Source organism: Phocoena sinus, chromosome 20 (genome assembly GCF_008692025.1).
Source record: "Phocoena sinus isolate mPhoSin1 chromosome 20, mPhoSin1.pri, whole genome shotgun sequence".
NCBI lineage: Eukaryota > Metazoa > Chordata > Mammalia > Artiodactyla > Phocoenidae > Phocoena > Phocoena sinus.
The window spans coordinates 41,886,699-41,907,248 of NC_045782.1; the positions used below are offsets into that span (position 1 = coordinate 41,886,699).

The 20,550-nt window shown below is 48.3% G+C and overlaps 2 protein-coding genes across 2 annotated transcripts; one reads left to right on the top strand and one right to left on the bottom strand.

The window, feature by feature from the left end:
• Positions 1-550: 550 nt before the first annotated feature.
• LOC116746195 (NADH dehydrogenase [ubiquinone] 1 beta subcomplex subunit 1-like) lies at positions 551-6,736 on the bottom strand. The gene is made up of 3 exons (XM_032617491.1): positions 6,716-6,736; positions 4,655-4,710; positions 551-758 (listed from the first exon to the last, which is right to left on the bottom strand). Exons 1-3 carry the CDS (start codon positions 6,734-6,736, stop codon positions 551-553), a joined length of 285 nt encoding a protein of 94 aa, XP_032473382.1.
• A 10,976-nt stretch (positions 6,737-17,712) lies between these two features.
• Positions 17,713-19,787, top strand: RPRML (reprimo like). The gene has a single exon (XM_032618096.1). The coding sequence runs from the start codon at positions 18,914-18,916 to the stop codon at positions 19,277-19,279; it is 366 nt and encodes a 121-aa protein (XP_032473987.1). The 5' UTR covers positions 17,713-18,913; the 3' UTR covers positions 19,280-19,787.
• Positions 19,788-20,550: the final 763 nt, after the last annotated feature.

Here is a 20,550-nt window from a genome sequence, read left to right on the forward strand (position 1 = left end):
GGCCCGTGAGCCATGGCCACTGAGCCTGCGCGTCCGGAGCCTGTGCTCTGCAATGGGAGAGGCCACAGCAGTGAGAGGCCCGCGTACCGCAAAGAAAAAAAAAAAAAAAAAGAATGAATGACTGGTACACACAACAACGTGGATAAATTTCAAAATAATTATGCTGAGTGAAAGAAGCCAGACCAAAAAAAGAGTATATACTGTATGAGTCCATTTATAGAAAACTCTAGAAAGTGTAAACTAATCTATAATGACAAAAGAGATCAGTAGTTTTTTGGGGGATTAGGGAGTAGAAAGGGGCACAAGGAAATTTTGGGGGGTGATTGAGATGTTCACTATCTTGATGTGATGATGGCTTCATGAGAATTTACATAAATCAAAAATTAGCAAATTGTACACTATAAATATGTCATTTATTATATGTCAATAAAGTGCTTAAAATCTTTAAAAATTACTATCATTACACTATATATATATTTAAGTAATGAATGTGTTTTTATTTTTCTTATAATTTAAAAAATGTGAACATTCTGTAATTCAGCAGCAACTTTTACTTCCTGGTGACTTCTTCACTGGGTCTTAATTGCCTTTTATATAACAGACTCTTGTTCTGGAAGGCAATTAGCTTTTCATCATTCTTTCTGTCTAGATAACATCCAAGGACAAATCCCACAGGGACAAGTATATGTACCCAGTGGTCACACACAATCTTAAGTAAGTTCATCATGAATGCTGAAGCCTCGGAAGCAACAACGACACTACCCACAAAACATATTTTGTGGAAAGGGAGTTATGGGTCTGTCATGGCTGAGAATCCCAGTATTAGGAAAATTCAGAAGTTGGGGCAAAATTTCTCCCACGTGCCGGTTTTCAGGACAACTCTCTGTGCAATTTATCCAAGTGGCCACTAGAGGCCAGCAGAGGTCCAGGTACAGGAAGGCAGGGGCTGCGGGGACACCAACACTTAAAAGTATTCCCTCCTCTATGCTCGCCAGCCTGGGAGCTGGGCATTAATATCCCCGATTTATGCAGTGGTAGAGCCGGGATTTGGGTTGTGGTCTCTCTGGCTCCTGATTCCACTTTGTTGGTCCCTCAACATCGAGAGCCCTCCCTGTGTTACCATATGTCCTATCTCCAGTGGGGCAGCAGCCAGAGCTCCAGGTCCGTCATCCACAGAAGTGACATGGAGTAGTTGGAGGTGGCATCAAAGAGTTGTGATTCTCAAGGTGCCTTTAGAAGGCCGCTCAGGCTCAAGGTACCCTTTGTATTGGCCTTCCACCTTGCCTGAAACCCTCCTATTATGAAACAAAGCGGACTTCCCTGGTGGCGCAGTAGTTAAGAATCCGCCTGCCAATTCAGGGGGCACGGGTTCGAGCCCTGGTCCGGGAAGATCCCACATGCCGCGGAGCAATTAAGCCCGTGCACCACAACTACTGAGCCTGCGCTCTAGAGCCTGCCAGCCACAACTACTGAGTCCGCATGCCGCAACTACTGCAGCCCGCGCGCCTAGAGCCCGTGCTCCGCAACAAGAGAAGCCACTGCAATGTGAAGCCCGCGCACCGCAACGAAGAGTAGCCCCGCTCGCCGCAACTAGAGAAAGCTTGCGCGCAGCGACGAAGACCCAACGCAGCCAAAAAAAAAAAAAAAAATTCAGCGTTCCATTAGCAGACACTGCAACATCACAGGCTTAGCTAACCAGGCTGAAGAATGAAGCACTGGTGGAAAGGTCATTTTTTATAAGGGACAGGGAAAGGAGACAAGGTTTAATTGGGGGTGGGGAGGTGATGGTGGATGCTACAATGGAGGCCCCCCAATAAAAACTATTGTTAATACATATTGAGCCCTCCCAGCGTGTGAGGCACGAAGCAGTGTGTGCGGTGAATCATTTCATCTTCACGGCACTCTTGTGAAGTTAGATGCAGAGAAGTTAAGTAATTCACCCATAATCACAGAGCTTGCAGGAGGTAGAGCAAGGATTTGAATTCAGGTTTGACACCAACATGGTGGGTTAGCTGCTACTCTGTGCTGCTCGCTTTCATGGAATTGTCTTTCTTACTCTTTGGGGCTGGGGTATTATTTAGTTCCTGTGTTAAATTGGTTGGTGTTGGTAGCAGGTGGTGGGTATTTTATTTCAAACTTCTGGAGATAAAGCTCCTGATGATTCAGGAGAATTTTAATCCCCTGTGATGGTCCAGGAGGGAAGTCCTCTCTATTTATTGAATGTTTTCAATGTGTGAGGTTCTGTGCTAAGGTTGATACTTTCTTAGTGATGCTATTGGAAGGGCAGGTGGGCAGAGACCAGCAACAAGGAATCGAGGGGCAGGTGATATGGAATGACCCAGTGACATTGTTCATTTCTGCCCACAGATGTGTGTCAAAGGCAGCGGGGCCCCACCTCAGCTGGAGTCCCGAGCAGGTGACTAGACCAGGATGTAGGTCCAGGGAGCTCACCAAAAGGCCCCAGTTGTCAGGAAAAGCCAAACCATCCCAGTGAGCAGATAACTCATGTGTGTGGTTTGTGGGTGATGAAGTATTCCAGCGGTTTCTTTTGTAATTTTTTTTTTTATTTTTATTTTTGGCTGCGTTGGGTCTTTGTTGCTGTGTGCAAGCTTTCTCTAGTTGTGGCGAGCGGGGGCTACTCTATGTTGCAGTGCGTGGGCTTCTCATTGCGGTGGCCTCTCTTGTTGTGGCTTACGGGCTCTAGAACACAGGCTCAGTAGTTGTGGCGCACAGGCTTAGATGCTCCATGGAATGTGAGATCTTTCCGGACCAGGGATCGAACCCGTGTCCCCTGCATTGGCAGGCGGATTCTTAACCACTGCACAACCAGTGAAGTCCCTCTCCAGAGGTTTCTTTCCTGGACATCCTTCCACTTGGGCTTGGACCGGTCTGCCTGGGATCATGCAGCTTGGTCCTCCAGGCAAGGTGCCTCAGGGAGGTGGCCTCTTCTGTTCTGCAGGGCCCATCAGCTATGAGCTTCTGCCCATCCTGCTGCTTTTATGCTCTTATGGACACATGGTAGGGGTGATACAGGCACCAAGTAAAGGCTCCAGGGCTGCACAGGTGAGGACAAAGCAAAAGGAGGCCAGAGATAAACAAGTCCTCACAGACCCATTGGATCCACTTGCTTCATTTCATAGATGGGAAAACTGAGGACTGGGGAGGGGAAAAGACTCGACCAAGGCTACACGCAGGGTGAGCTAATGGCCAAGTTGGGGGTAGGACTCCCAGCACAGTCTCTTTCTCCCACACGCCCCAGACTTAGTTAATGATAGGTCCTTGCTTCTGGACACTTCTTTGTACTTTGTCTATTACTATTTACTATCTTGTGTCTTTCTGAAAACAATAATTCTTTAATATCATTACATATTCAGTCAGTGTTCAAGTTTCTAATTGTTCTATGCCAAAAAGCATTTTTTTTAACAATTGGATTAAATCAAGATCCAAATAAGATGTGCTCAGTTGTGATTGGTTGATGTCTCCTAAATCTCTTTTAATCCATAAGTTTCTCTCCCCTCTTTCGCTTTTTCTTTGTAATTTATTATTGAAGAAGGCAGAGCCTATACCTTGTAGATTGTCCACAGTCTGTGTTTTGATGATTACAAGCCCATGATGTAGTTTAACATATTGCTCTGTCTTCTATAATTCCTGTAAATTGACAGTTGAGTCTAAAGGTTTGATCAGATTAAGATCAAAGCAGGTGTTGTGTTCTTCCATCAAAGGGACATAATGTCTAGTTGGCTTCCTTTTTGTGACATTAGCAGCTGTTGATGCCCAATGCCTGGACCCATTAATTCTCTGGGAGTTAAACATGGTGACATTCTAATTCTATAATTCCTTCTTCATTTAGTAACTGGTTTATTTCAATAAAGAGAAACTTCCCCTCCTCTACTATCGGTTACCCGGGCTATTATCTCATGAATTCTGTGAGAATTCTGGGTCGGTACAAGTGTATCCCATTTCTATATGAGCACAGAGGTCAGAGGGGTAAAGGGAACTGTTACCGGAAGAACTGTCCAGCTCAGCCCCCATCAACCCAGAGAATTATAATAAATAATTAAATAGGAGTTGTCTTAAGGCCCTAAATCAGGCAGCAGCCCATGGGTGGCAAACCTGGGCTTAAGGACTCCTAGGCCTTTTTCTCCCTTCATAGGAGGACAGATCTGCACAGAATCTTAAACATCATCCAGTTCAGCCTTGTCATGTGCAGATGGGGAAGATGAGGAGGCTGAAGGCTGGAGAGGTGTAGTGACTTACGCAGACTTGCACACATAACCAAGGTCCTGGGCATAACCTTAAAGGAAACCCCTAAAAATTCCTGTGATCAGTTCCAGGGTCTTTGATGCCTGTGTCTGCTGTTCCTGCTCCACAGCCTGTGCTTGTACCCAGTGCACCATCTCTCGACCTGGTCCTACTGTTGTGTCCCCAGTGCCCAAGATCGACGCTTGATAGGTAGTTGAATGCATACATGAATGAAGGTTCCACTGTTTTTACCTCTCCAGAACTGGCTGCTCGTGGACCTGCCCACTGGGGAAGGTCCTGCAGGCATCGGTCCTGCTGTAGATGTCCAGAGTCTGTCAGGCACAGGGCAGGAGCCACGGTAAGAGGACGAGAGAGAAGCGGGAAGCAGCAGGGTTCACCCTAAGAAAGCAACTGGAGCGGCAGACTATACTCCACCCTGGCAAGAGGCAAATGCAGCAACACACAATCCTGCAGACACCATGGATGGGGGGCACCAGTAGGTGGCACTGAGATGGGGCGGGGACAGAACTCCAGTGCACAGAAGGGGCAAGGCAGGGCCCTCAGCCTCATACTGGGCAGGTGACCAAGGCAGGAACTCGAGCCAAGGATCAAATCAGAAGCCATGATGATTAGCTAGGATTAAGCTGAGTGGAGAGGAATGGAAAACCCCAACTATCACTGGCTCAAACAGGGTAGAAGCTCATTTTCTTCTCACGTTAAGACACCCCAAGGGAGTCAGTCTACCACCAACAGGGTGCTCCATGGTACAAAGGAGATGAAAGAGAGGACCCAGGCTCCCCTGTCTTGCTCTCCTATCTTCACTCATAACTTTGCTCCTTGGACCAAAAAGGCTGCTGGGACTCAGCCTTTCCTTGCCATATTCCAGGTATCAAGAAAGAGTAGGGGAAGGAGAAGAGCAGTCTCCTTTTTTAGGGCATTTCCTAGAATTGTGCAGACTACTTCACTTAGATTCTATTGGCCAAAACTGAGTCACATAACTAGACCTAGCCACAAATGACAATGGGAAATACCATCTTCATTTCACACATTCATGGGCCCAGCTAAAAATCAGACAGTCAGTAAGTGAAGGTCATAGAAGACGTATCCAGTGACTCAAATTATGATACAAGGCAGAAGTCAGCAGGGGACTCACAGCTTAGGCCCAGGTGCTGGGCTGTAGCTGTTTCCATCCCTGCTGCCCTGGGTCCCAGGGCTTGGGCAGAGTGAGGTCATATGAGTGCAGTTGTGGGGAGGGAGGGGGTGTTGAGCCCAGCCACAGGGCCTGACGGTCCCTGAGTACCAGAGCAGCAGCAGTGGGCCTTTTACAGCTAAGCGTAGCATGAGCCCTGGAAGAAGTGTCTGCTCACTGTCAAGGACAGGCACAGACTCAAAGGCCAACAACTGCCTGATGTCGTGAAAAGCATCCTTGAGATGATGAATCCGGGGCCACAGACTGCCTTTTCCCAGGAGGCAGTGACGTGGCTGAGGACAACTGCCTTTTGTTCTTTACTTAAAAAAATAATTAAAACAATTTTACCATAGAATAACATGTATGTAGAAAAGTACACAAATCATAAGTGTACAGCTCAATGATTTTCACAAATAAATGAACAACCCAAGTACCCAGCACCCAGATCAAGAAGTAGAACATTACCACAACCGCAGAAGGCCCCGAGTGTCCCCTTCTGGTGGCTACCCACCCACTCGCCCTCCTCCCACCTCCACCCTTCCCACCCCACACCCTCCAATGCCCACCCTACCACCAGCATTTTTAAATCTTTCTAGGCAATTCCATAGTCAATGTTGAGAATCACTGCTTTTGTAAAAACAGTTATCTAACTTGGCCGCACATGAGAATCCACTGGGATAGAAAAGGGAACAGAGACAGGTAGAAGGCAGTGTGGTACAGTGGAGAAACCTGGGGGCCAGACAGGCCTGCCAGTTATCAGCTGTGTGACCATGACTGAGTCCCTTCACCTCTCTGAGCCTCACCTGTGAAAAGGGAATAGTATCATCCCATGCCCGGCAGAGTTAAGGCTGAGAGATAGAGGGTGTTAAGCCCAGGTACACGTACGGTCCATATATGGCAGCTACAATTGTTATTTTTATTAAAGGTGAGCAACCCCAGGAAGACTGAAAGCCCTTCTTTCTTTATGCAGATGGGACCCAATCTGGGGATGGTAGATACAGACTATGTTGATAAGAGGGTCAACAGGTTGTGCTGATGAGAAGCTGGGGTTTTTCTAGGGAGCCCAGGAAAATTCCACGGGCAGAAGAGATTCCCAGCCAAAGCCAATGAGAGGTGGCCACTGGCTGGCACAGCTGCAACAGCACTGGGGACCAGCAGCTGTGGATGAACTTGGGCAAAACCAATCCTTCTCCTTCAGCAAGACAAGCAAGGAGCCGACTGGCTGCAGGCTCTGACTCTGAGATTTACCGATGGAGAAGGAAGCAAACTGCATCCAGCACCTACTTTGTGCCAGACGCTGCACATTCGTGCCTTTAATCTTGTGAGGTGGGCAAACCCATCCCATTTAACCCTGGAGGAGCCTGAGGCTTACAGGCAGGAGCACCTGCCTAACTCACAGAACCCAGGTGTCACCAGGAGGCTGGGACCTGCCTCTCGGTTGGGCTGCAGTGGCAGCACCCCTAGGGATGCTCTGTGTTCGCAAATGACCTGCATACACCTTGTTTGATTAGATGCTCATTTCTGTCTTTTTCCTGAAATGAAAAGTATATGACTTTTTAAGATGATGACTTTATCTTTTTTTGTACTTATTACAAGACATAATGTTTACTTTAGAACATAGAGGAAATACAGATAATCAAAAGAAAAATATCAAAGTCTCTCATAGCCCCATCCTACAGAGATGAGCACATCAATGTTTCACACCTATTGTTCATCTATGTGAGTCTGTGTTTATGTGTGTGTGCGTGTGTGTGTGTGCACACAGGTAGAAATTTACCAGAAAGGAGTCATAGGGTATACTCTGTTAGATTATTAACTTCTCTTCACTTAACAATAAAGTTGACCTTGAACCACACAGGTTTCAACTGCGCGGGTCCCCTTATAGCAGACTTTTTTCAATACAAGGCAGGTTCCATATTCGCAGATATGGAGGACCAACTCTGGGACTTTAGCATCTGCGGATTTTGGTATCCAAGGCAGGTCCTGGAACCAATTCCCTTTGGATATCAAGGAATGACTGCATATAGTGGCCATATTTCTATGTTCTCCAACAGTGGCTCTCATTAGAACCCCCCAGGAAAGCTTAACAAATATTCACGTCTGGGTTCCACCCCCAGGACGATATAATGGGCCTGGGATGGGGTTGGTCTATGGGACTTTTAAGACTCCCCAGGTGGTTCCAATGTGTGGCCAAGCTGGAGGGCCCCTGTGCCACAGAATCATTTTCCCATGGTGGCCTTGCATTCTTTTTGCTGAAGGGATGTACTGTAATTTGACCAACCCCCCCCCCTTTTTTTTTTCCGGTACGCGGGCCTCTCCCGTTGCGGAGCACAGGCTCCGGACGCGCAGGCTCAGCGGCCATGGCTCACGGGCCCAGCCGCTCCGTGGCACGTGGGATCTTCCCAGACCGGGGCACGAACCCACGTCCCCTGCATCGGCAGGCGGACTCTCAACCACTGCGCCACCAGGAAAGCCCGATCAACCCCCTTCTCTTGGACATTTAATTTGGTTCCATTTTTTCATCATTATAAACCTTGTAGAAGGTTCTTCAAGTTCCTCCCATTGCACATGTTCATCATGGCTTTCAGAAACATTGATAGTATGATCATTTTCTTCTTTTTTTTTCTTCCAGCCTTCCTGAGATATAATTGACATACAGCACTGCATAAGTTTAAGGTGTACAGCATAAAGATTTGACTTACATACATCATGAAATGATTACCACAATAAGTTTAGTGAACATCCATTATCTCATATAGATACAAAATAAAAGAAAAAGAAAATTTTTCCCTGTGATGAGAACTCTTGGACTCTACCCTCTAAACAACTTTCACGTATAACATACAGCAGTGTTAATTATATGTATCATGTTGTACATTACATCCTTAGTACTTTTTTATCTCGTAACTGGAAGTTTGCACCTTTTCACCACCTTCATCCAATTCCCTCTCCCCCCACCCGTAGGTGATTTTATTCTTTTCTCATATATATATATATATTTATTTATTTGGCTGCGCCGGGTCTTAGTTGCAGCACGCAGCATCTTCATTGCCACGTATGGGATCTTTATTGCGGCATGCAAACTCTTAGTTGCCAGCGTGTGGATCTAGTTCCCTGACCAGGGATGGAACCCGGGCCCCCTGCGTTGGTAGCACGGAGTCTTAGCCACTGGACCACCAGGGAAGTCCCTGGTGACTTTATTCTTGATTTAAGAACTTTGGCAAAGAGTCTTATGGAATGGTATCAGGTGAATTAGATACGACTCTTTTGTATAAGTGAAAGTCAGCTCGAGGTAGCTTAAGCTACAGAGAGGGCTTATGACCCAACTATGGGAGATTTCAGTGTTCTGAATGCTGGGACTTTCTCTCACACCCTTTAAGCTGTTGCTCCTCATTCCTTCTCCCCCAGCTCCTGGCAACCACTAATCTGCATTTTTGTTTCTATGGATTTACCGACTCTGGATATTTCACATAAATGAAATCATACAGTATGTGACCTTTTGTGTCCAGCTGCTTGTACTTAGCCTGAAGTTTTTGAGGTTCCTCCACGTTGCAGCGTGTAGCAGTCCTTCGTTCCTTTCTATGAATAATATCCCATTTGAACGGCTGGACCACGTTTTGTTTGTCCACCCGTCTGTGGATGGATATTTGGCCGTTTCCACCTTTCAGCTACTCTGCATAGTGCTGCTGTGAACACACATGAATGTGTATTTGTACATTTCCAACTCTTTGGGAATGGACACCTGCGAGTGGAATTGCTCGTCATTACCTTTTGTCTGGTCAATTGCAGTAGCATCCAGAGTGATCTCTACATGGTTGCAAGGGTGATCATTTTCCTTTCTCAAAAACATTATTTCTCTTCTTATAAGAGCTATACACGTTCATTGTCAAATTTTTTTAAAATACAGAGGAGAGTTTGTTTTCTTTTTTAATCCAGGGAAATGTAAATGCTTCCCCGCCCACCCTGTAGCCTTCTCCTTTGTCACTCCTCCGCACTGCCGCCCCACCCCTGGGTCCCTGTGACTATGGCCCGATGCTTCCCCAGGCTTCAGAGCCACTGCAGATGCTGCTTCCTCTGCTGATTGCTCTTCCTGCCCTTGTCTGCATTTTCCTGTTTACCTTTTCTGACTCAGCACTCCTGTCACTGTTCCCCCAGCACATCACACAGACCTGTAAATGGCCAAGATCACTGTGCCCAGACAGTGAGAAAGGGAGGCTGACCCACTTGGGATGCTGTGGGGTTCTTCTGCTTGACCCCAAAGCAGCGCTGGTCCCAGCCCTCTCCTCTCCACAGTTTCCGATATTCCCCCACAGCGTCTGAGCTAAACAGGGAACCACCAGCTCCCCTGAGCCTAGTCATCAGGGGTTGGCATTTTGCTACATTCCCCTGTTGTGACGACTGGCAGTGAGGCTGGTGCCAAATGGGCAACCCAGAAGGATATTTCTCTTCCTTTTTCCTTCCTCCAGCCTTGTTCTTTCGGCTCCAGGAGCCAGATGATTTGGGGTCTAATTACACGCTGCCGTTGGAAGCGCATGTCAGAGCTGGAAGGGAAGAACCTCATTATAAATCATCACCACCAGCATTTATTGAACACTTACTCTGTGCCAGGCCCTGTGCCAGGCCCGCTTCCAGGCGTTACCTCATTTACCCTTCCCAACAATTCTAGGAGGCAGAAACCATTTATCACCCCTGTTCTGCAGGGAAGGAAACAGAGGCTTTGGGGAGGTTACAGGGCATTTCCCTAACGGTGCTGAGTGGTGCACAGTGGCAAAAAATATTAGTAGGTGGGTAGGGAAAAAGAATCCCATTGTTACACACCGCATCCTGCAACCCCGCCCCCCCCCCCCCCCCCCGGGAAATTCACAAGGCACATCAACATACTAAAGGCCCTGAGAAGTCCTGTAGTAAAGAAATCTGTTAAGGTCAGTGTCACTTCTGTACAGACCTCACGGAACTGCTGATCCAGAAAGCACAGTTTGGGGAATGAAGATATTAACCATGCTTCTCATCTTATATATGGGGTAAGGGAGGCCCAAGTAGTGGTTTAGGTGCAGACCAGGCACAGATCTTGGGCCCAATGCTCTCTGCACATCCCCTCCCCCACCTTCCAGGAAACAGAGGGTGGAGGATGGCAAACCATGATCTAAATGGCCCACTCCCTGTTTTTATAAATAAAGTTTTATTGAAGATGATCTGTTTCAGCTCCCTTGATTTATGGATGAGCCAATCAAGGCCCAGAGAGGATGGGTGACTTGTCAAAGGGCACATAGCCAATTAGGGGCAGAGGCAGAAATAGATTCCAGACCTCCAAAATCCAGGTATTCTCTGAAACACAAATCAGACAGGTGGTAGGAGGTGGCATGTGAAGTTCCTGATACCTGTGATACCTGCTCACTAGTTCCCCACTGCACAGTACTTACACAGGTACTGCCCCCTTTCTGCTATGGCACAGATACCCCTGAGGCATTTCTCCTGATGCTTTGGGCAAAGCCACCCTGGTGTGAAGAGTGGCGCTCCTCTGCTCTCCACCTTGGATGAGTGAACAGAGCAGGGGCCAACCTCGAAGTCTCTCGAGGAGGGGCAAAAGCGAAACAGGGCAATCTGTGTTTATTTAAATTCTGTACCAGATGCAGGAAATCATTAACTTCCCCTCTGCCAATGTAAAACGTGAGATCATTTGGACAGGACCTGGGCCGAAGGCAACCTTTGCCTGCTCCAGGAAGAGTTTGCCAAACAAACTAAGGGCATAAACAGGAGGCTCAGGGCAGCTGTTTGAAACCACTTCAGAAAATGAATTCCTTTCAAGGGCCTTTGGGCTTCCCTGAAGAGCACCGTTGTACAATGGTCATCTATTGACACTGTGTGTGTTTGTGTGTGTGTGTGTGTGTGTGTGTGTGTGTGTGTGTACAGTTGAATATGCAAGTAAAATCATTCTTACCTCTTGATTAAAATGGTTCATGCATAGAACACTTAGTTAACATTTTAGAAATGTGAACAATTCAAAATACCTTCAGATGTAAACATTTCGGTTCAGATAGGTCCATCCGGCAACTGATACTAATTGGGGATGTTTTATTAGTCTCTGAATCTAGGGGTGGAATCGTCTTACCAACCCCGTTTGGCCAAGGCATGGTGGACAGCTAGAGGTTCACCTAGAAACAGCTGCGGGGACAACGGTGGCCTCTGGGTGGAGGTTCTTCCTGGGGCAGCCAGACTGCCCAGATGGCCTTTCCAGAGCTGGGAGATGCAGGCTTGTCACTGAGGTGGAGGGTAAAAATAGTCCTGTGTGGGTGGCCGCTGGGCCCAGAGGCTCTGGCTTCCTCATTCTAGAGCGGGAAGGCAGCCCAGTTGACAGCACCTTCTTAGGCTCCTGAGGCCCCTCCCAAGCCCTGGGGCCTGGGAGGAGAGGGTGGTCTTTCTCTAACAGCGAAACGCTCCCCTCCCCCCTCCCCCTCCCCCCCAAAGCACAAAGAACGTGCTGGAACAAACTTGGGCTGGGTTATAAGGTAGCTAAGGGCTGAAATTCTGGCTGTGCCAGGTACCAGCTCTGTGACCTCAGGCAAGATTTTTCTCCTTTTGGAGCCTCCATTTTCTCATCTGTCAGATGGGGCTTCTGACTTCTCTCTGCAAGGCTCGCTGTGAAGATTAAGTAACAATGACAGCTGATGTGTTCTACTCTGCAACCCCACTCTTCTGCCCCTCCCCCTTCCACCGGTTGCTCACCTTCCAGCACATTCTTCAAGAGTTGCTCTAAGGCAAGCCAGCTGCCTGTCATGAGGACTTCAAGCAGCCCTACGGGAAGGTCTCCAGGGCCAGGAACTGAGGCTTCCAGACAACAGCTCTGCTGGGGAGTCACGTTAGAAGCTGATCCCCTACCCCCAGTGCAGCCTTCATGTGACTGTGGCCCTGGCCAACCCCTTGACTGCAGCCTCATGAGAGACCCTGAGCCAGAACAACCCAGCTAAGCTGCTTCCAGTTTCCTGGCCCTCAGAAGCTATGTGAGCTAATAAATATTTGCTAAATTTGGGGGTGATTTGTGATGCAGAGATAAGTAATGTACTTCTCTTTCAGGGATATTATACGAATTAAGAGTTAATGCAGGGACTTCCCTGGTAGTCCTGTGGTTAGGACTCTGCACTTTCACTGCCGAGGGCAAGGGTTCAAATCCCTGGTCAGGAAACTAAGATCCCACAAGCCACTCAGGTGACCCCCTCAAAAAAAAAAAAAAAAAAAAAAAAAAGCAGTTAATGCAATCAAATAGCAACCGGACTTGCTGGGACCAGTGACTCCAGAAAGGGCAGAAGGGAAAAGCAGAAGGAGGGAGCACCTGGCTGAATCCAGGCCAGGCAGGTCTCCCACTCCTGAACTCTGGGAAGGAGTCTGAGAGACTGAATATACAGTGGCCAGACCGTATATAAAAATAGTGCTCTGTGTTCTTGGATGGGAAGAATCAACATTGTGAAAATGACTCTACTACCCAAAGCAATCTACAGATTCAATGCAATCCCTATCAAACTACCACTGGCATTTTTCACAGAACTAGAACAAAAAATTTCGCAATTTGTATGGAAACACAAAAGACCCCGAATAGCCAAAGCAATCTTTAGAACGAAAAAAGGAGCTGGAGGAATAAGGCTCCCTGACTTCAGACTATATTACAAAGCAACAGTAATCAAGACAGTATGGTACTGGCACAAAAACAGAAAGACAGATCAGTGGAACAGGATAGAAAGCCCAGAGATAAACCCACGCACATATGGACACCTTATCTTTGATAAAGGAGGCAGGAATGTACAGTGGAGAAAGGACAGCCTCTTCAATAAATGGTGCTGGGAAAACTGGACAGGTACATGTAAAAGTATGAGATTAGATCACTCCCTAACACCATACACAAAAATAAGCTCAAAATGGATTAAAGACCTAAATGTAAGGCCAGAAACTATCAAACTCTTAGAAGAAAACATAGGAAGAACACTCTATGACATAAATCACAGCAAGATCCTTTCTGACCCACCTCCTAGAGTAATGGAAATAAAAACAAAAATAAACAAATGGGACCTAATGAAACTTCAAAGCTTTTGCACAGCAAAGGAAACCATAACCAAGACCAAAAGACAACCCTCAGAATGGGAGAAAACATTTGCAAATGAAGCAACTGACAAAGGATTAATCTCCAAAATTTACAAGCAGCTCATGCAGCTCAATAACAAAAAAACAAACAACCCCATCCAAAAATGGGCAGAAGACCTAAATAGACATTTCTCCAAAGAAGATATACAGAATGCCAACAAACACATGAAAGAATGCTCAACATCATTAATCATTAGAGAAATGCAAATCAAAACTACAATGAGATATCATCTCACACCAGTCAGAATGGCCATCATCAAAAAATCAAGAAACAATAAATGCTGGAGAGGGTGTGGAGAAAAGGGGACACTCTTGCACTGCTGGTGGGAATGTGAATTGGTTCAGCCACTGTGGAGAACAGTATGGAGGTTCCTTAAAAAACTACAAATAGAATTACCATATGACCCAGCAATCCCACTACTTGGCATATACCCTGAGAAAACCAAAATTCAAAGAGAGTCATGTACCAAAATGTTCATTGCAGCTCTATTTACAATAGCCAGGACATGGAAACAACCTAAGCGCCCATCATCGGATGAATGGATAAAGAAGATGTGGCACATATACACAATGGAATATTACTCAGCCTTAAAAAGAAATGAAATTGAGCTATTTGTAATGAGATGGATAGACCTAGAATCTGTCATACAGAGTGAAGTAAGTCAGAAAGAAAAAGACAAATACCGTATGCTAACACATATATATGGAATTTAAGGGAAAAAAATGTCATGAAGAACCTAGGGGTAAGATAGGAATAAAGACGCAGACCTACTGGAGAACGGACTTAAGGATATGGGGAGGGGGAAGGGTGAGTTTTGACAGGGCGAGAGAGAGTCATGGACATATACACACTAACAAACGTAGTAAGGTAGATAGCTGGGGGGAAGCAGCCGCAAGGCACAGGGATATTAGCTCGGTGCTTTGTGACAGCCTGGAAGGGTGGGATGGGGAGAGTGGGAGGGAGGGAGACGCAAGAGGGAAGACATATGGGAACATATGTATATGTATAGCTGATTCACTTTGTTGTAAAGCAGAAACTAACACACCATTGTAAAGCAATTATACCCCAATAAAGATGTTTAAAAAAAAAAAAAAATAGTGCTCTGGGGCTTCCCTGGTGGCGCAGTGGCTGAGAGTCCGCCTGCCGATGCAGGGGACACGGGTTCGTGCCCTGGTCCGGGAGGATCCCACATGCCGCGGAGCGGCTGGGCCTGTGAGCCATGGCCGCTGAGCCTGTGCGTCCGGAGCCTGTGCTCCGCAACGGGGGAGGCCACAACAGTGAGAAGCCCGCGTACCGAAGGAAAAAAAAAAATAGTGCTCTGACCCACTACCTATAGCAACAGCCCAGGAAGCCAAACCACAACCCCTGTAGCAACCAGCCCCAAACATCCAGGCCTTGATCAATAACAAGCTTCCCTAATTTTGCCCCCACTTTCAACACAGTACAAATTGGAGAAAGTTAAATATGCTCCCCTAACCAATCACATGGGCTGCCCCTCGTCTAGTCATCCCACCTATAGCTTTTCTATGCCAGCAGCCTCCAATCAGGGCACACCTGAAGCCAGCCCTTTTTGCTGCTACAAAGCTTTCCCGCTCCTCTATCTGCCTTTGTGTCTCTGCCAAACTCAAATAATGGTGGCTGACTCCCCTACTGTAGTAAGCTGTGAATGAATAGCCTTTGCTCGTTCATTTGGGTGGTCTTTGTTTACTTCCACAAGCCCAAGTTTCTCTCTCTCCCTTCCTGCTCCCAGGTCACAGACAACATCTTCCTCTCCTGCCACATAACCAGAGAAAGCTGCTCAGGGATGATGGAAGAAAGGGGACAGTTATAATTAAGAGTGTAGCTTTGGACGTAGTATTGATATATCTATATCTATACCTATATCTATCTCTACACACACACACACACACACACACACACACACACACACACACACAATGGAGTATTACCCAACCATCAAAAAAATGAAATAATGACATTAGCAGCAACATGGATGGACCTAGAGATTACCATACTAAGCAAAGTAAGTCAGAAAGAGAAAGAAAAATACCTTGTGATATCACTTATATGTGGAATCTAAAATACAATACAAACCAACATATCTACAAAACAAAAACAGACTCACAGACATAGAGACCAGAATTGTGGTTGCCAAGGGAGGGGTTGGTAGGGGAGGGAAGGACTGGGAGTGTGGGATTAGCAGATGTAAACTATTATATACAGGGTGGATAAACAACAAGGTCCTACCGTATAGCACAGGGAACTACATTCAATATTCTGTGACAAACTATAATGGAAAAGAATATGAAAAAATATATATGTATAACTGAGTCACTTTGCAGTACAGCAGAAATTAACACAACATTGTAAATCAACCATATTTCAATAAATTTTTTTTAAAAAGAGTGTAGCTTTGGAACAGGACAGATCTCGGCTCAAATTCTGGCTCTGATGCTTAACTAGCTGTGTGGTCTTAAGTAAGTCAAATAACCACTCTGAGTCTCCGTTTCCTCATGTCAAGGGGACATCCACTGTAAGAATTCAGTGAGGTAATATATTTAATGCACTGAGCATATAATAGGTTCTTAATAAAGGAAAGGCCAACCATGAGCCTCCTCACAGCCTCTTACTGGCGTAGGCAGGCCCCTGTACCCCACCTTTACTCACCCCTCCCCAACCTTTCTGTGCAGCAGACAGCTTGACTGACCTCAGCTGGATGGGGTCAAAGCCATGGGCTCCAAGTCCAGGGTATATCAAAGGTCAGGGGTTGGTCTCAGGAAAAGGATGGACAAAAGACATAAAAACATTTCTCTAAAGAAACCCAGCTGGTCAAAAGCCGGGGACAAAATGTCTAGGCCAGATACCTGTTCTCATCCTGTTCTATCATGGCTCTGAGGGGTGGTCAGGAAAGGGAGACTCCTGCCCAGAAAACTCTGAGTGCCCTTGTGCCAGGCTGCTTTCTTAAGACTGAGGAGGTGAGCTGGGTCTTTCCCTAATCTCTTGTGTGTGTGTGTGTATGTGTGTGTGTGCGCATACATGTTAGTTTCTTCATCTTTAAAATGAGAAATTTAATAGCTTCGCAGGACACACACACACACACACAAATTAGTGTTCTACTAATAGTGAGGGGGTGGCTTTGGGATGCTCATGTGCTGGAGGCATCCTGAATCCCCTCCCTCCAATTTGCCAAGCCCGTTCTTTCCATCCACTTATCTCTCCTTCCACCGCCAGCACTGGAATCCAAGTCTCCAGCCAGCCATCTTTTGCCTGGACTATTGCAAAAAGTCCTGAATGCTTTCCTTCTTTCCTTTGATTCAACAATCAAAGAATACAAGGGTGAGAAACCATCCACTAGCCCCTAAATTCACACGATGATTTTTTAAATATTGACAATAAACAGGACCGGGGGCAGTATGCTCTTTCTCCACAGGGCTGGTGTGTAAACTGGTACATTTCTCGAGGGCAATTTGGTTAGATGTGATTTACTGATTCTGCAGGTCCATTTTTCAAAATATAATAGAAATTAAAAAATGACAGTTTCTGGGCTTCCCTGGTGGCGCAGTGGTTGAGAGTCCGCCTGCTGATGCAGGGGACGTGGGTTCGTGACCCGGTCCGCGAAGATCCCACGTACCGCAGAGCGGCTGGGCCCGTGAGCCATGGCCACTGAGCCTGCGCGTCCGGACGGAGCCTGTGCTCCGCAACGGGAGGGGCCACAACAGTGAGTGGCCCCTGTACCGCAAAAAATAAATAAAATTACAGTTTCTGTACCAAGATTTCATTACAAGGTTCTTTATGGTAATCTTGTTTCTGACAAAAGAAAGAGAAAGAAAGGAAGGAAGGAAGGAAGGAAGGAAGGAAGGAAGGAAGGAAGGAAGAAAGGAAGGAAGGAAGGAAGGAAGGAAGGAAGGAAGGAAGGAAGGAAAGAAAGAAGGGAAGGAATGGAAGGAAGGAAGGAAGGAAGGGAGGGAGAAAGAGAAAGAAAGGGAGAGAGAGAAACAAGTCAAATATCCAAAAATAGAGACTTTGGTTAAATAAATTGTAACAGTCTTTGTAGTCAACAGTACTTTGACTACAATATACAATTCCTTCACTAAAAATGATGCTGCAGACCAGTAATTCTCAAAGTGCATCTAGGAGGAGCAGCAAGAGCATTTATTTGAAATGCACAGGCTTACTGATTCAGAAACTCTGGGCTGAGCCCGGGAATCTGGGTTTTAACAAGCCCCCTGGGCAATTCAGAACCACTGTTGTAGGTGAATATTTATCATTACCAAAGGATAAACTGTTAAATGACAAAGGGTTACAAAACAGCATGCATGAAGAGTGCGTCCCTATTCTGAATACATATATAAAGACACACATAGAAAAAGGACAGGAAGATTTTGTACCAAGGCGGTGACATGGACGCTCTCTGGGTAGTAGGATTATGAGCTTTTAGATTTTTTTGTGTTTTGCTAATCGGTAATTTCTAACAAGTTTACAATGACCTGTATTTGTGAAAAGGAATGGAGAAGGGAAAAATGCAATAACATTTTTAAATTAAGAAAATGTCAAACGGGGAGGCCTGGGGGCGAGGTGGGAAGGAGGCAAAGAGTACTCCTCACCTTGACGGTGGGAGCGAGGCTGGGAGGACCTGGGTGGGAGCGGCGGGACACGGCCGGCCACCCAGGGCCATTGCCCAGTGACGAGGGGAGAGAGGAGAGGGAAGGGAACGCTGGGGCGAGGGGAGGGGTCTCTGCGACTCCTCTGACATCTGGGAAGGCTTCCTGCGACTTCAGTAAAGAGCGGAGAAGAGACTTAGGGCAGACTTCAAGAAGAACTTAACTGCTTAAGAGCACCAAATCCCAGAAGAGGCTCCTTGGGAGATTTTTCCCGGCTGGAACCAAGGCTGCCCCGAGGGTGTCGAGCTTCGCCGACCGAGGGCGGGGCTGCCCTGATCTCCCGACCCCTTCCAGCCTTGGGACACTGGGGGAGCTGCGATCGCTGCGGGATTCCCGCCCCCCAAGGACGCTGCAGGGCCTGGGACGGGGGGGGATGGGGAAGGAAGGAGGGGGCGGGGCCGTTGCTAGGGGAGGGGCGGCGGGGAGTGCGAGGAGCGCAGTCGGTGCCGCGAGGCGCGCTCGGCTCCGCCGCTCCAGCTCCCGCGAAGCCTGTTGCTGCCTTCTCCCGGCCGCCGCTTCCCGCCAGGTGCCCAGGGGCCGGCGGCCCGAGGGGTGCGGCGCGCGGGCAGCCCCCCGCCCTCTTGCTCTCCACGCACACAGGTGGACCCGAGCGTCTCCGAGAGCGCGGACGCCGGAGAGCCTCCCGGTGTGCCCCGGACCGCGCGCCAAGACCCCGGCCGCCGAGCGGCGATGAACGCGACCTTCCTGAACCACAGCGGCCTGGAAGCGGCGGGTGGCTTGGGCGGCGGCGGCGGCGGGGCCGCCGTGGGAAATCGCAGCCACGGGCTGGGCACGTGGCTGGGCTGCTGCCCCGGGGGCGCGCCGCTGTCCGCCAGTGACGGGGTCCCCGCGGGGCTGGCTCCGGATGAGCGCAGCCTGTGGGTGTCGCGCGTGGCGCAGATTGCCGTGCTCTGCGTGTTGTCGCTCACCGTGGTCTTCGGCGTTTTCTTCCTGGGCTGCAACCTGCTCATCAAGTCGGAGAGCATGATTAACTTTCTGATGCAGGAGCGCCGGCCTTCCAAGGACGTGGGCGCTGCCATCCTGGGGCTGTACTGAGCGCCGCCTCGGCCCGCCCTCGGCAGCTTGGCTGGAAGAAGACGGAGAAGGGAGCCCAGGACCCTGGTTCCCCCTCCCCGGGCTCTGCCGCCGCCTCTCGGCGGGCAGCGCGAGGGGCAGCGACGTGCCTCCGGGCGCCCGGGCCCGGGCCACTGCGGGACCTTAGGCGGCGGCGCGGGAAGGGACTTCCACACCCGACTCGGTCCTGCGTGCGGTCCAGCGTTGCTGGGTGGGAGGGTAGAGGATGGGGGTTCTTAACTGTTACTTTGAAAGGAAGTTCTGGGCAGGGTGGGAGAGGTTGTGGGATGCACTTGGGGCTGAGGTCACTGGCGTGGGAACTTTGTGTGTACGTAGGTGGGGTGGAGTGGGGGCGAGTTCCGAGCAGCGTGCGGGTGGGCGCCGCTGTTGACGAATCCGAGTCACTGAGCTTGTTGGCTTGATTTCGCATTTGAGAAGAAATCTTGCAATAAAGCTACAGCCGTCGGGCTTCCCGCGGCTTCCGCCCGCACTCCTGTGGGATGTGTGTGTATGTTGGGGGTGCGGGTGGGCGGGGGCGGGCGGTGTGTAGCCTGCTAGCAAGTACTTTAGGCAGGTCACAGGACGCCAGGCCTCAGGACTGGGCAGCTGTCGGGGCTGGTCGCGGGCTCCTGAGACCCACTCGGAAGCTGCAGCCGGGGAGGAAAAAAGGTCCTGTTTTCTACGCGGACAGCCAGGGAGGCAGGTCCTGCAGGCTGGCGGGATAGCTGGTGAGATCAATTAAATCCCTGGAAAATTTGAATCTATTCCGTGAGATGGAAAAAAAAAAAAAATCAGTTACTTGAGTCCAAAACGGAGAAACTAGCAAAAATAATACATCAGGACAGTGGGCAAATAAAATTCAATTAATGTGTGGGCAGCGGTCTAGATCGAGGGAAATTTTAATTATAGGGCCCAAAGCCCCATGTAAGGGCTTGCTTGACGCTACCCTTATAGAGGGTAGGTGAGCAGATTCTGAAGATGTGCCCTTGCAGCATGGGGAGGAGAGTTTGGGTGGGTGGAATGTATGCTTGGGAGAGGGCTTTGTGGTTTGAAGGACCCAGGATGTTTAAAATGGAGCAAATGACCTCCAATGTAGCTGTGTTAAGGGAATTTGGAACCTCCCATTATGAGATGCCCCTTGCTGCCCAGAATCCTGGCACCTCTTACAGGTGCAGAATTTCCTTAAAGCCGTGTTAAGCAGTTAGAACCTTGGCACTCACAGCCAAGGGGGACTGTGAGTGGCTCTGCTGTCT

Bases quoted from the DNA above. Each gene is read 5' to 3' on its own strand.
- LOC116746195 (XM_032617491.1), bottom strand. From the start codon at position 6,736: ATGTGCAGCGTCTGGCACAAA. The intron at 4,711-6,715 runs GTAGGTGCTGGA...TGGTGTCTGCAG, and splicing joins TGTGCAGCGTCTGGCACAAA to GATTGTGTGTTGCTGCATTT. The intron at 759-4,654 runs GTTGCTTTCTTA...TTTTGTGGGTAG, and splicing joins GAGTATAGTCTGCCGCTCCA to TGTCGTTGTTGCTTCCGAGG.
- RPRML (XM_032618096.1), top strand. From the start codon at position 18,914: ATGAACGCGACCTTCCTGAACCACAGCGGCCTGGAAGCGGCGGGTGGC.